Consider the following 16021-nt stretch of genomic DNA (forward strand, 5'->3'; position numbering starts at 1 on the left):
GTAGAGGGATGTCAATGTCAAGGAAAACATTAGTCACTGGTATAGAAGTTTGCCAAAACTGATCTTCACTACTCTCTTTCTCCCCCTAAAGATAAGTTTGGTTAAAGTAAGACTGATTTTCAACAAAAACGACATCCATACTGATGTGATTTTTTTTTGTTTTTGGATTCAAACATTTATACCCTCTTATTGGAAATGTAGTCGAGAAACAAGAGAGAAACTTTTTGTTGTTTGTTCATTGACTGCTGTCCAACTATACATATACATACAATGACCATTATACCCTCATAACATACACTTAATTACAATTGTGTATTCTAACACTCCCCCTCAAGCTGGGACATATATATCATATAAACCTAACTTGGAACAATTAAGCTTTAGCCGGCTATGACATAGTGGTTTGGTAAACAAATCTGCAAGTTGATCAGCAGACTTCACAAAGGGTGTAGAAATGTCACCACTGAATATCTTATTTCGAATGAAGTGACAATCAATTTCATGTGTTTAGTCTTCTCATGGAACACGGGATTAGACGCAATATGCACTACAGCTTGATTATCACAAAATAATTGAAGAGGGATAGGAGTTGGAAACCCAATCTCATGAAGACCCAATCTCATGAAGAAAGTGTTGCAACCATGTCAACTCACTAGTAGTGTGAGCCATTGCTCTGTGTTCAGCCTCTACACTAGATCGAGCTACTACTGTTTACTTCTTACTCTTCCATGTAACCAAATTATCTCCTACAAAGGTATAATATCCAATAATCGATTTTCTATTTGAAGGAGAGACTGCCCAATCAGCATTTGAAAAAGCTTCAATTCTAAGATGTTTATTTGGTCTGTACAACAATCCAAGGCCGGGAGCTCGCTTTAGATACCAAAGAATATGGATTACAACATCCCAATGTGAGACCCTAGGTGTTTGTAGAAATTGGCTCAATACACGTACTACATAAGAAATATCAGGTCTAGTGATTGTTAGATAATTTAGTTTTCCAACAAGTCTTTGATACCAACTTGGATCTCCAAACAACTCTCCCTCCTCTTTCAAGAGTTTACAATTTGGATCCATAGGAGTATCAATAGGCCGTGCACCCAACATGCCAGTTTCCTCCATAGGTTGTTACCTTTTTTTGATCTACTGACTTCGATTCCAAGAAAGTATCTAAGTTTGCCCAAGTCTTTTGTCTGAAACTGATCATGTAAAAAGTGTTTCAACTTGGAGACTCTAGCTGAGTCACTCCCAGTAATTATAATGTCATCTACATATACAAACAATAAGATATGACTTGCATCACTACGTAGATGAAATACCGAGTGGTCCGTTTGGCATCTATGAAGACCAAATGCCAATATAGTATCAGAGAACCTCCCAAACCATACTCTAGGAGATTGTTTCAAACCATAAAATGCATTTTTTAACTTGCACACAGTACCTCGACACTCCCCTGAGCAACAAACCTAGGTGGTTGCTCCGTATATACTTCCTCATTTAAGTCACCATGCAGGAATGCATTTTTAACATCCAATTGAAATAGGGGCCAATCCAAACAGGAGACAAAGTCTCGTCGTAATCAATGCCATAAGTTTGAGTATAATCCTTAGCAATCAAGCGAGCTTTCAGATGTTCCACAGAACCATTAGGATGAAATTTGACTGTATATACCTATCTACAACCAATAGGTTGTTTTTCCGAGGGTAGAGGAACAAGATCTCATGTCTCATTATGGTGAAGAGCATCTATTTTATTTTCTATAGCTATCCTCCATCCCGGATCAGATAAAGCATCCTGAACTGTCTTAGGAATAGAAAATTTTGAAAGTTGAGAAGTAAAAGATGAAAATGATGGAGACAAGGCATGACAAGAGACATATTGGCTAATCGGATGTTGAGTGACACAAGAATGAGTACCTTTCCGGAGAGCAATAGGTGGAGCTTCTGAAGCACTAGGTAACTCTAGATCTGAAGACAGAGACAAAGTTGGTGGAGGCAGGGGAGCTAGGAGCCGTAAGCGATGTGAGTACACCTGTAAGGGGATAAGAGAAGGCACTAAAGGGGGTTGAGTAACTGTGGATGATTTTCGAAGAGAAAGGGTAAGAGTAGGTAATGGTAGAGGATCACACTCAACAACCGAAGACGTGTCTTAGAAATAGGATATGGACTCAAAAAATGTGACATCGGCACTCGTTAAGTAGCATCTAAGCGCAAGACTATAACAGCGATATCCTTTTTAAGTCTGAGAATAACCAACAAAGAAATACTTGGTAGCATGTGGATCAAGCTTATCAAAACTTGGGCCAAGATTATGAACATAAAAAACACATCCAAAGATTTTGGGTGGAAGAGAAAAGGATGGCAAAGAGGGAAACGAGATGGAGAAGGGAGAGGAACTATCAAGGATAGATGAAGGCATACGGTTGATAAGGTGACATGCAGTAAGAATACCATCACTCCAGAAACGTTTAGGAACATGCATGTGCAATAAAAGTGCTCGGGTTACATCTAACAAATGGCGATTTTTGCGTTCAGCCATCCCATTCTGTTGGGGTGTATGAGAGCATAAGGTTTGATGAACAATTCCTTTATCGCTTAAATAAGCAACAAAGGCATTAGATTAATATTCTTTAGCATTGTCAGAATGCAAAACTTGAACTTTTTGTCTAAATTGAGTTTTAATTTCTTTTTGAAAGACTTTAAATATAGAAAGAAGTTCAGATCGTGTTTTCATCAGAAACAACTATGTCATACATGAATAGTCATCAACAAATGTAACAAAATATTGAAACTTGTTTGATACAATGTTGAATGGTCCCCATACATCAGAGTGAACCAATGCAAAAGGACAAGATGCTCGATTATCAACTCAAGGTACAAAAGACACACGATGGTGTTTACTAAGTTGACATGCTTAACAAGGAAAGGGAGACACATTTTCAAGATTCCTAACTTGACGTTTCAAAAGAGAAAGAGATGGGTGTCTAAAGCAGCAATGCCATTCAAAAGCGGATGATGATGAGGAAGTGAGGGCTTGAGTGGGTGACTGCCCGACGTCAAGATAGTATAGACCACCGGCTTCATGCCCTATACCAATCTTCTTCCTCGTCTTGAGATCCTGAAAGATACATACAAAGGGATAAAAGGTCACAGAACGTTGAAGATTTTGAATAATTTTACTAATGGATAGAAAACTAAAGGGAAAACTAGGAGTGTATAGAATAGATGAAAATGATATAGAATCAGTGAGCTTGGTGGAACCAATGCCTGTAATTTTAGCAAGAGAACCATTAGCAAGAGTAACTCCTAGGAAATGACTTAGTATCTAATTTAGATAAGGAATGAGACAAACCGGTCAGATGTTCATTAGCTTCTGAATCAATGATCCATGGATTTTGGGTAGATGAGACAAGACATGCGGATGCTGTACTTGGTTGGGCAAGAGTAGCTCTAGAAGATGAAGCTACCCGTGTGATGAAAAACTGATCATACTCATCCTTTGATATGCTAACCATCTCTGGAGTCAAGTTGGAGCTCGTTGCTTGTAATGTAGCGTCTTGGCAAATGGCCTAATTAGTAGACCCAGATGGTCTACCATGTAGATCCCAACAATAGTCCACAAAGTGGTTAGTGCGACCACAATGGGTGCACTTACGAGATTCACAACCTCAAGTGCGGTTACCTCTGGCATCACGTCCCCCACGTGCATCTCTACCACTTCGGCCTCCACGCCCACCAGGAGTAACATAGGAGGTAACTAAAGTGGATCTCTCATTACTCTGATCAGAAGACAACTGAGATCCTTGTCCAGATAATGTGGCTCGCTGAAGTCAGGAGAACACATAAGGAAATGAGGGAAGCTGTGGGCTTGCCAAAATTTGAGAGCGCACCAACTCATACTCAGGTTTTAAGCCAATAAGAAACCGAACAATATTGAACTCTTCGCGTTGTTTTAGCATGGTTGAAACATTAGAAGTGATAGGTTGATAAATTTTGAGTTCTTCACATATGTTTATCACTTGAGAATAATACTCTTTTAGGCCCAAAGTACTTTGTTCTAACCCAAAAAATTGTTGACACAACTCATAAATACGGGTTGTGTTTCCAACACCAGACATTTGTTTGATATGCCTCCATATGTCTTGAGCGGTGTCAAAGTGAACTAAATTGGCACAAATATTAGGCTCAATACGAGCCAACATCAAGGAGCAGATTTGGGCATCTTCTTGCTCCCATTGAGAAATAGTAGAACTAGGTGAATTAGGCATTGGATCAACCAAATGGGTACGAGACCCTTGCCTTTCAAAAACATTTCAACAGATTTGGACCACAACATATAGTTTTTTCCATTCAACTTCACCATAGTCATAGGCATATTAATGTTTGGTGCAATAGATAGTGACTCAAACTTAGCTGCCATGGAGAAAAGTAAGAAAATATGGATGAAAATTGAACAAATACAAGCTGGAAAAATAGAAATCCAGCTTAAAAACCAAATTTCGGATCTGTTTCAGTTGAAAACAGACTGTACCGGCCAAAACAACCAATTTTTGGGCCTGAACTGGCCTGTTTCGGGCCTAAACCAGCCTGTTTTGGGTCTGAACCAGCCGAAACCGGTACATATCGGCCTATTTTGGGTTTGCCGGTATTGGGTCTAAAGAAAAGTTTAATCCGAGAATAAGCTATCCTAACCAGGGATAAGAGAAGCTGTCACCGAAAAGCTTGATTCCAATGTCCATTATCGGAGACAATAGCTTCTGTCACCGGAAAACTCTTGGAGAAGAAAACTGCTGGCAGAAAAACCTCACGGCCACTTTGCACAGCTACCAGCGACCACCAACAACCACCACTAGCTCCATCGTACAACCACCACCGACTAGCCACCAGCAACTACCAACCACCACCACCGACTACTCAAAAATGCTCTGATATCATGTAGTCGAGAAACATGAGAGAGAAAAACTTTTTGTTGTTTGTTCATTGACTGCTGTCCAACTATACATATACATATAATGACAATTATACCCTCATAACATACACTTAATTACAATTATGTATTCTAACAGGGAGCATATCCAAGAAACACACATTTTTCAGCCCTAGGATCAAGTTTAGATTTAAGATGAGCTGGAGTATGAACAAAAAAAGTGCATCCAAATACTTTTTGAAGCAGATCAGAAATTATCCTATTATCAGGAAAGGATTTTTTTAGGCATGCTAAAGGAGTGATATACTGCAGCACATGGCTAGGAGGCATTCTATTAATAAGGTAACGAACAGTTAGACTAGCATCCCCCAACAAAGATTTTGGAATATGCATAGAAAACATTATAGCCTGAGTATAAGCTATTGATACCTTCTAGAAGTGGAGAAGAATCGGAATAGTATTTCTTATTATTTTAAATTTAGGTACAATCTGTATGTCTTATAGACTACAAGGATAAGCTAAAAGGAAAGAATAACAAAAGGAAAGAATGACAATTGCTAACAAATCTCCTAGAATATCTGCTAAGAATATCTCCTAAGAATATTTACATAATTACAGAAATTTCTCCTATAATCAAGGAGAGTTGACTAAATAAATTTGGAAACTTTCCAACACAAAACTCCAGAGTAACAAATGGGTTGGGCAATGTCATACTTTTGGTTCGGGCTTGTTTAACAGACATGCCTGAACTTGCAGCCACCATGGATTTGTTGTGTGTGCCTGAATTTTTCAAGTAGTCTTGTTTATTTATAGCCCTAATTACATCTGCAGTTTGTGACACACTCTCTCTCATCCATCTAATTTCCAAAACCACTGCTATGTGTTTTTAATATTAATTAGTTACACGATTGAGAATCATGGTGTGCATGAAAATTATAATTTTCTATAAATTCTATTGTTTGATAGCTCATTCATATATAATTTCTAGCTGTTTAAAAATATCAGCTCCTTAATCCGCAAGTTGAACTTGTAGCTGCTTGGGTCCCAGCTGATTTAGATTTGCGCATAACCTATTTGTCATCGGCACTTATCAAAAGAAAAAGGAAAGGACAAAGAAATAGCCTCTTTGTTGCCGGTTTGTAATTGGTCTAATCAATTAAACAAATGGGTTGAGCAATCTCGTACTTTTGGTTTGGGCTTGTTTAACAGACATGCCTGAACTTGAAGCTACCATGGATCTGGTGTGTGGGCTCTAGCTTTCAATGTTAATATAATTATTGGGGTTGGTCATATGTGGTTGTATATTTCTTTTTCATTAGTTTCTCTGATTCAATTACCATGTACTTCAATTTTTCAGGAACTGCAGAAAAGGAGTTGCTGATTTATTTCTTCATGGAGTAACTATTGAGTGTAAACTTTGCAAAGAATGTGCAACCATCACTGCCATAGTTGAGTCGGGAGAGATGGTTTATCCTTGTAGCAAGAAAGTCATTCTACTTATGAAAATGGTTTGTAGCTCTGCATGTCTTCTGTAAATATGGCCTTTATTCAAAATTTTGTGGAAAAGAATGTACACTTTTCGGCAAGAAAGTGCACATTTTTCTTAAATAAGTTCCATCGTGGATGCTATGCACAATGATAACACTTATGAAACTTCTGTGACTTTATTTATTTGTAGCCCATTTTTGAGGAAGTAGTACTGGATAGTAAGCATCCCTCCTGTACCATCCAGGTGGATGTGTCACCCAACCATGACGTTGAACTGTCAGTAAAGGTAATTCTCCATTTGCTACTCTTAATCCAATGGTCTAAGCAAATGGGTCTTTACTCTTTGTTTCTTGCCTGTTTTGGTTCATATTTCTTTTGGTTCAACTTCCTACTAACATACTCACATTATTCTGCCTTGGTGGTGTTTAAAGCCTGACTTCACTTATTTTTTGAGATTGGGTTACACACACCACCATATTACTTAAGAGTTACTTTTTTTCTCGTTAAAAAAACTTCTAACAGTTTCTGTATTATGAACTTTGTCTTCAGGGCATGTTTCAGCCACTTGAGGTTACTTTTGATGCAGAATGCCTTATGAGTTTCATGAAGTTCTTTGATGTGTTAAAATCGACAAGTTTTCAGTATGAAAGGGTAAGCATTACTTTTTCTTGTAAGTAGCCCAATTCTGTTACTTTCAACTCCTAATTGGCATTTTTATTTCTTCTATCCTTCCAGTAGTGAGCTTATTTGTTTAGGGCTTTAAAATGCTATTGTTGCATATTTTAGTGGTCAAAATATCACGAACCTGCCATGTTTTTGTTTCTATCATTCTTGAATCCAAAGTTATATCTTTAAAGGGTTATTGAGCACATCGTGCGTAACATTTCAGAAGAAAACTTTAATGGTAGAAAATTATGAAGATTATGCTAGAAGAATTAGAATGAAGTTTCATTTCTTATATTATTATCTCACCATTTCTTTTGTTGATCTGTTATGATTATTTTGCTGTTGTGTTCGTATTTTGATGGGAAAATAAAGCACTGCACTCTTGATTTAATTGTTTTGTTTCTCAGTTTCTTTAGCTTGTTTAGGTCTAATGCGTTGAGGAAAAAGTCACTTTTATTCTTGATGTAAAATTCCAAGAAGAAAATGTTGGTTATGGAACAAAAGCACAAATTTATATTTGTTTTGTCATAATAGTTAATGATGACCAGCCTTAATAGGTGCTAGCGAGTCCGTTCACTAGCAGTTTCCATACTTTATTTGTTTTTCAACAGTAATGGTCACAAAATAAACCCTTTCACATTTTATGTGGAAATGTACTGTGTATACCACAACATAACAGGCCGAAAATCGAGAAGAGTTTCTGAATAATTATTCTGTGGAATTGCTTTCCTTCCCCTTTGATCTTATTTTGGAAGGCACATGCTGATGTGAGGCGGTCCTTTGATTTCTTAATTAGGGTTCTAACTATCACTGCAGGTTGGGTAAAAAGTTTTACTCTAAGATGGTAGCGTATGGGGATCCCACATTGCATTGGCTGTGTTTGTTTTGGGGTTTAGAAATCGTTGCCTGAAGCAAAGATGTTACTGTCAAAGACTTTGAAGCTGTTTCATGAGTTTTTAGTCATCTTATTGTCATCCTATGTGCGCTTTTGAGGGGACAAATGTGGCGAAATCAACTACGAATGTGGTGAGGTGAAATTATATGTTTACAAGAAACGAAATTGGAGTTTATCTCTTTAAGCATCATTTGGAGTTTCCTGGGCATGTAATTAGGTGGGTTGGCACTATCTACCCTCGAATGGAGCATCGTGGGGGCATTCTAGTGATGTGGGATAAACCGGTGGTGGAAAAGGTGGAAGATCACATGGGAGATTTCACGGTGGCTTGCTTGTTCAAGAATGTTGAGGATGGCTTTTAGTGGGAGGTGTCTACGATCCTTCTTGACTGTGGAGGAATACATGAACGTCCAAGGTACTTCAAGTTCGAGAACATGTGGTTGAAATCTGAGAGCTTTATTGACCGAGTTAAACAATGGTGTACTTTTTTTTTTTTTTAAAGAAGTAAGAAGTTTTATTAGAAAACACCTAAGTACGTTCTAGGAAATGGAAAATAATGGTGGACTTCTTATAAATTCCAAGGAGCTCCAAATTATATTGTGGCGTGTAAATTGAAGGCATTGACAAAAGATTTGAGGAGCTGGAATGAACAGCTATTTGGTAATGTGGAAGGCCAAAAGAAACCTATTGGAGGAACTTAAGGGTCTGGAGAACATACTGGAGGTAAGGGAAGTGTCAGAAGTGGAATTAGAAAACACCTAAGTACGTTCTAGGAAATGGAAAATAATGGTGGACTTCTTATAAATTCCAAGGAGCTCCAAATTATATTGTGGCGTGTAAATTGAAGGCATTGACAAAAGATTTGAGGAGCTGGAATGAACAGCTATTTGGTAATGTGGAAGGCCAAAAGAAACCTATTAGAGGAACTTAAGGGTCTGGAGAACATACTGGAGGTAAGGGAAGTGTCAGAAGTGGAAAGGGCTTGCAAAACCCAAGTGTCTATAGAACTTGAGAGGGTCTCCCTCATGGATAAGATATCTTGGAGACAAAATTCAAGAGCCCTATGGTTGAAGGAGGGGGATAAATGTGCCAAGTTCTTCCATTGGGTGGCTAACCCGCACAAGAGGAGCAACACCATTGATTCGCTGTTGTTAGATGGGGCGATTATCTCTAACCAAACTGAGAATAGGGATTACATTGTCAACGACTATGAGAATTTGCTTTCGGAACAATTTTCTTGGCGACTGAGAGTAGACGGACTTAACTTTGATACCATCGATCCGCAAGTAAAAGGATGGCTGGAGAGGCCTTATGAAGAAATGGAGGTTTGGAAAGTGTTAAAAAGCATGGTGGGGATAAAATTCATTGTCTAGATGGCTTCACTATGGCATTCTTCCAGTCTTGTTGGGTGATCAAGGGTGATATCATGGGGGTCTTTCAAGAATATCATGAAAATGGGAGGTTCGAAAAAAGCCTCCATGTAACTTTTATTGCTCTTATTCCAAAGAAACTAGGGGTGGTTAAGGTTAAAGATTATTGCCCTATTAACTTGGTGAGTGGGAATGTGGGATGAATAAAATCATCTCAAAAGTCTTGGCAAATAGTTTAAGCATGGCGGTGGAGAAGGTAATATCAATGCCCCAAAATGCCGTTATGAATGTGAGGCAAATACCCGATGCGGTGCTTGTTGCCGATGAATGCCTGGATAGTATACTTAAGTAGGTCTATGATTGGGTCAATTTGAGCTTCTCACTCCATATTCATATAAAAAAAATGAATGAAAAAAAAAAAAAATAAAAAAAATAAACATAAATAAAAAAAAACTTTTGTCTTTCTTGAGACAGAGCTCATGCTACATCCTTGCATTGCTCTTCACAAAATGATCGATGGGGTTACGGAGGGTGGTTTTATATTGGCCTTTTCAGCGGGGGAGGCAACTATTGGCTCACTCAATATTTCTTATCTCTTATTTGCCGATGATACCCTGGTATTTTATGAGGTCAACCAAGATCATATCCGTGCTTTGAGAGCTCTCTTCCTATGCTTCAAAGTCTTTTTTGGATTGAAGGTGAACTTGAGCAAATCAGAGGTAGTTCTAGTGGGGCAAGTGCATAATTTGATAGTATGGCCTCTATCTTGGGATGTAAGAATCACCTATGAAATATCTTGGCCTCCCGTTGGTTGCTCATTACAAATTGATACCCATTTGGAATGATGTTCTAGAAAAGATGAGTGGAAACTTGCTAGTTGGAAGCTGATGTACTTATCCAAAGGTTGCAGCACACGACATATTTTAGGGCTAAATTTCTAGAACAATTTCTAGGATCTTATGAAGAAGAATGGTGTGGCAACCTAGTTGTGTATTTATAGGAGGTGTGCCTTTGGTTTTGGCTAGGGTTTAGGACTCCTAGATTAGTAGAGACTTGCAGCAGTTGCTAAAATTCATGTATAGTTGGTCTAGGTCACCATTGCTTTGGGGCGATAGATTGATTTAAAGCTGGCTAGGGTTTTTTTATTGGTAAAAATAACTTTATTAATGAAAATGAAAGAGGCGTTGCTCAAGTACTTAGGAAGTATACAAAGAAAACACCTACTAATTCCTCTCTCAACACCACCTTCTCAAGTTTAGTTACCACCAAACTCTTCCTCAATAAAACTTCCTTAGAAAGAACCCCATTCTCCTCCTCCTCTCCAAGTCTTGCAATTCCTCCATACAAAAATTCTTCTGACTAACAGCATTCCCAAAAACTTCCACGTTCTACTTCTTCAAATCATTATTCAAAAGCCCTAAGCTTACTAGCAAGGATGAAACTGGGGGTGCCAGAGAACTGATTAGATGACCACCAATGTCTAACCTTCTCCACAAAATTATCAGCTCTTAACCACATATATGCGAACTAACATACTTGTGACCCCCATGAATACCTTCACAATCCAACACATTAGGAAATGGACCTGAGCATACCTAGGCAATCTCTTCTAACACAACTCTAGATAACGAGCCTCCCAAGAGGGAGAAACAAGAAACCTATCCAATCTTGACCAACCCCGATTGTTGGACCATGTGAACTCACCCCTAACAAGAGGAAAGTCCTAAAGATTAAAAGAAAAATGAACCTAAAAAACTCCTACATCGCCAAACTAATACGAGACTCCCCCGATCTCTCACTAGGAAAGTAAGGCTGCATTTGGTTATCAAACCCATCTCATCTAATCATTACAACTTTTTCAACTTCCAACACAAAATATAATAAACAATTTAACTTTTTCAAATCCCAAAATAATAATAATATTAAAAAATAATATTTTATTCAACTTTCATCTCAACTCAACTCACTATCCAAACCGGCCCAAGTGTTAAAATCCCCACTAATACACCACGACACATCCCAATGAAGATAAAAACCCAAAACCCCATCCCACAATCCAACTTTGGCCCGTAGACACCCACATATGCCCACGCCCAGCCATCCTCAACATTTCTAAAAGAACAAGCAACTGAAAAAACTTCCAATACACTCATCCATGGATTGCACAACTCTTCTATACCACATTGAGAGTAAACCTCTCGAGGTCCCATTCGAAGCAAGATAGGACCAGCCTACCAACGAACACCCCCACAAACTCCGAATAAATCTTCTATTTAAACCTTAATTTTGTTTCTTCTTTTCGTAGTTAAAAATAACTTTATCGATGAGAATGAAATAGGTGTTGCGCAAGTACACAAGGAGTATACAAAAATAAAAAATAAAAACACCGGCTACATTCTATGAACAAGAAAAGAAACTAGCTCCATCGAGTACAATAGCAGTAAACCAAAGCAATAAAGTGTGCGCAAAAAGCCTTCAAAGCCCCCGTAGGAAATCCCAACACATGCTTGGATCTCCTTCACCTTCTGTAACACCAACTTTGAAGTTGGGCCTATTGAATTCGGACAAAGAGGAAGAGTACATAAGGGAGTAGACCTCCTTCCCTTCTACACAATCCCCTTCACATAAAACCAATTGGAGCTCTGAAACATCCCCTTCTATACAGTCCCCATCATTCTGGATATGCATAGACACCCCTTTAGAGCATTTGCATATTAGAGCATTAGCATTGGTTTCTCTACATGCAAATGCAAAAGCACATGTTTTGGAGATTCTTTGCTGTTCAAGAAAAATTCTCACATTGGATTATGCATCTTTGAGTCAAAATAATAGTAAAATATTATTTATTTTATTATTATTATTTATTTTTTTCCTAAAATTAATTTTTTATATATTTTGCAATTAGCATCCACTACATACATTTGGCATTAATAATACAAATATAATAATAATAATAAAAAATATAATTTTTTTATATATTATATTAAAAATATAATAAAATGATAAAAAAATATAATATATTATAATAATAAAATGAAGGTGAAGGTGAAGGTTCTATTGTGTCGTTGAGGGAGGGAGAAGTGGAAAGGGTTGTGAGAGGGAGAGAGAGTGGGAGGAGAGAGAAAAAATTAATAAAATAGAATTTGAGGAGTAAATAGTGCATCTCCAAAGATGTATTGACACTGTTCATAGCTATGGAAATATTTCTGTATGCATAATCCAATGTATTCAATTTAATGGTCTAGTTATGCAAATATGTGTTTGCATTTGCATATTGATGAATCAATGCCAATGCTCTTAGGAAATCAAGGTTCTTTAGGCATCGTAGACAAGGCCATACACTCCAAGATATACCCAATAGCCTAACAAGGTCAACTAGAAGCTCAGGGGAGAAAACTAATGGGAAAGGCACCTCCGGCCTTAAACCATTGATGGAGAGACATAAGAGGAACCTGAGAAACAAACATCATGTCCCTTCTTGAGAACAACATACAGAGGATCTTCCTGCATCTTTCTCCCTCACCAGGGAGAACTTTGACAATGACGCACCAACCAGAGGGTTGCTAGTGACCGGAAACAAGTTCTTTGCCAACTCATACGACATTGAGCTAGATACCAACGCGGCAATAGCAAGAGGGAAGGCCCTAAAACACAAGACACATACTCGGGAAAACTCTTGACCCGCCACTTGACCCAAGTAGACTTACCCAAGCCTGGTCCAACTTTATGTTTCCTTTTATCCAAACCATTTGATTTAAGCCCCACAAGGCAATTCTACCCATTACGATTCGCCTCATAATTCCTCACCAATGGGCTTCCCCCATATGGCTTCGAGACTGAAAACAAGCCCAAATCCACATTCACCCATTCTAGCAGACTATCTTTTCATTTATGACAAAAAGCTTCCTCTGCATGGCCATTAGCGTGGATATATCAACCCTCTTCGCCACACCCTTGAAACTCCAATTGTCACCAACCAAGTTCTTAGGGAGAGAACTGATGTGCATGACAGGCTTACCTATCCCACTTCTAACCATCCTATGGTCTTTCGAGTCATAGTCCATTCTTGAACTACCCTAAAAGTCAAGAGTCAAATCTCCCCTGAAAGAGTAACCACTTGACAATAGCACACGAGCACCATTATTTGCCACAACCTTGTCCCTAATAGAACCACATACTTTGTTTTCCTAAGCTTCTTGGCAAACTTGCGCCAACTTGTTCCCTTCACTCCTTTCGGGATGGTAATAGAAGCACATCTAACATCGTTCCCGACTTCTATTAACGTGAGAAACATCCATAACTATTAGAGAAACACTAGGTGAATAGGCCTGGTTTTGGATGCAACGCATCTTATGTCAGTTTTGATATCAATACCATTTCTCTTGGATTACTTTCATTTATATATAAATTATATTTACATAGGATGGTCACGTATGTCAACTATTTACCGCAGTCGGCAGCTAATTCTACCTAATTTACAACCACAAAACTAATCCCATAATTGTCTCCGTAATTCTCTCGTAACACCCTCTTCAAATTGATGCTTGTTGATCTACTAGCATCAATTTGTCAACCAAAAACTGATGTCGGTGCCGAGAAAGTGCTTTCGTAAATATGTTTGCAGTTTGACGTTCGGTGGAGATGTGAGGAAGAGTAATCACATGTTTGTCAAATGATTCATGGATGGAATGACAATCGACTTCAATATGTTTCGTACGTCATGGAATACAGGATTAGCAGCAATTTGAATAGCACTGGTATTATCAGCATGAAGAGGAGTGGAATGCAGTTGAGGAAAACCAAGTTCTCCTAATAATCAACGAAGCCAAGTGATCTCCAAGCATACTGAAGACATAGCACGATATTCTGACTCAGTAGAGGACTTGGAAACTTTGTCTTGCTTCTTACTCTTCCAAGAAATAAGTGCATTGCCTAAGAACATGCACCAACCAGTAACAGAGCGACGAGTATCCGCACAATCGGCCCAATTAGCATCACTATACCCTACTAACTATAAGGGAGAGTCTTTAGTAAAGAACAACCCGCGTGTCGAGGTGCCCTTCAGATAGCGGATAATATGGCAGATAGCAGCTAAATGAAGATGTCGTGGAGCCTGCATAAATTGACTAACTTGCTGCATAGCAAAAGAAATGTCAGGACAAGTAATCGTTAAGTAGTTCAAACTCCCAACAAGCTGTCGATATAAGGATGGATCTAATAAGAGCTCGCCTTCCTTCTGACGAAACTTAAGATTGACTTCTAGGGGAGTAAGAACAGAGTTACCCGATTGGAGACCAGCGAGTGAAATCACTTCCTGTGTGTATTTGTGCTGGTGTAACAACATACCAGTCGGAGTAAGCTGCACCTCAAGACCAAGAAAGTACTGTAGAGGACCAAGATCTTTCATGTGAAAAGAGGCATGGAGATGCTGTAGTAATTGCTCAATTAACTCATTATCAAAGCCAATAATCACAATGTCATCAACATATACCAGAAGTAATACAATTCCTGCAGATGTCTTGCGTAGAAAGAGAGAGGAATCAAATTGACTTTGAGTAAAATGAAAAGCAAGCAAGGTAGAAAGAAATTGATCAAACCATGCACGTGGAGCCTGATTCAGTCCATACAAGGATCGGCGTAGCCGACAAACCTCTGAGGAAGGTGTAGCAAACATGCCAGGAGGTGGAGACATATAGATTTCTTCCTTCAAGTCCCCATGCAGAAAAGTATTCTTCACATCCATCTGCCGAAGAGACCATCCCTGTGACGCAGCAAGTACCAAAATAGTACTTAGAGTAGTCATTTTGGTAACAGGTGCAAAGGTTTCTTCATAATCAATACCATGCTCTTGTCGATTCCCAAGAACCACGAGACGGGCCTTATATTTGTCTAGTGACCCATCAGACCGAAACTTGACTGAGTACACCCACTTACAACCAATAGGTTTGACACCAGATGGACAAGTCACAAGATCCCAAGTGTGATTTTCTTGAAGAGCTTGGATTTCTTCTTGCATGGCCTGTAGCCAACATGTTTGGGTTGCTGCCTGGGTATATAAGCAAGGAACAGAAATAGTGTCAAGAGTGGCAGTAAGCAAAGTATGAGGAAACCATACCCATCCGGTGCATGTGTATCCCGGGTGGAGCATCGGGGTATAGGAGCCGCAGAATCGGATGACGGACCAGTATCTAGAAGGGGCATTGAAGTAGGGGAAGGATGTCGATGGTATACCAAACCTGGTTTAAATCGCTTAATGGAAGAAGACACATCCTCAAAAGCAGGAAGAAGAGTGATAGTAGGATAAAAAATAACCTGAGGTTGAAATATTCATTCTCAAAGAAAATCACATTTCATGAGATTCGGAATTTGTTTGCATGAGCATCATAACAAACAAATCCTTTCTGAGAAGGACTATATCCCATAAAGGCACACGTGACAGACTGTGCAGCAAGTTTGTGATGCTCAATAGGTGGCAGATGAACAAAACAAACACACCCAAAAGTATAAATGAATTGATACTCAGGAGATATGCCAAATAAGTGAAAATAGGGTGAATCAAAATCTGGAGTGGTAGTAGGCAAACGATTGATCAAATAGACAACAGTAGATAAAGCTTCTACCAAGAACTTAGAAGGTACAGAAGAATCAATCAACAAAGTACGAACAACATCTAAAA

The 16021-nt window shown here is 38.7% G+C and overlaps 1 protein-coding gene across 11 annotated transcripts in view; it reads left to right on the forward strand.

Moving 5' to 3' along the window:
• LOC122312852 overlaps window positions 1-16021 on the forward strand; it is a 111928-nt gene that overhangs the window by 52760 nt on the left and 43147 nt on the right. For all 11 annotated transcript variants that reach the window (XM_043127500.1, XM_043127502.1, XM_043127503.1 and 8 more), the window contains 3 exons: window positions 6284-6434; window positions 6605-6700; window positions 6964-7065. In XM_043127500.1, coding sequence (XP_042983434.1) covers window positions 6284-6434; window positions 6605-6700; window positions 6964-7065 — 349 coding nt within the window. The remainder of the gene's footprint in view (window positions 1-6283; window positions 6435-6604; window positions 6701-6963; window positions 7066-16021) is intronic.

This window comes from Carya illinoinensis, chromosome 6 (genome assembly GCF_018687715.1).
Source record: "Carya illinoinensis cultivar Pawnee chromosome 6, C.illinoinensisPawnee_v1, whole genome shotgun sequence".
NCBI classification, from domain to species: Eukaryota; Viridiplantae; Streptophyta; class Magnoliopsida; order Fagales; family Juglandaceae; genus Carya; species Carya illinoinensis.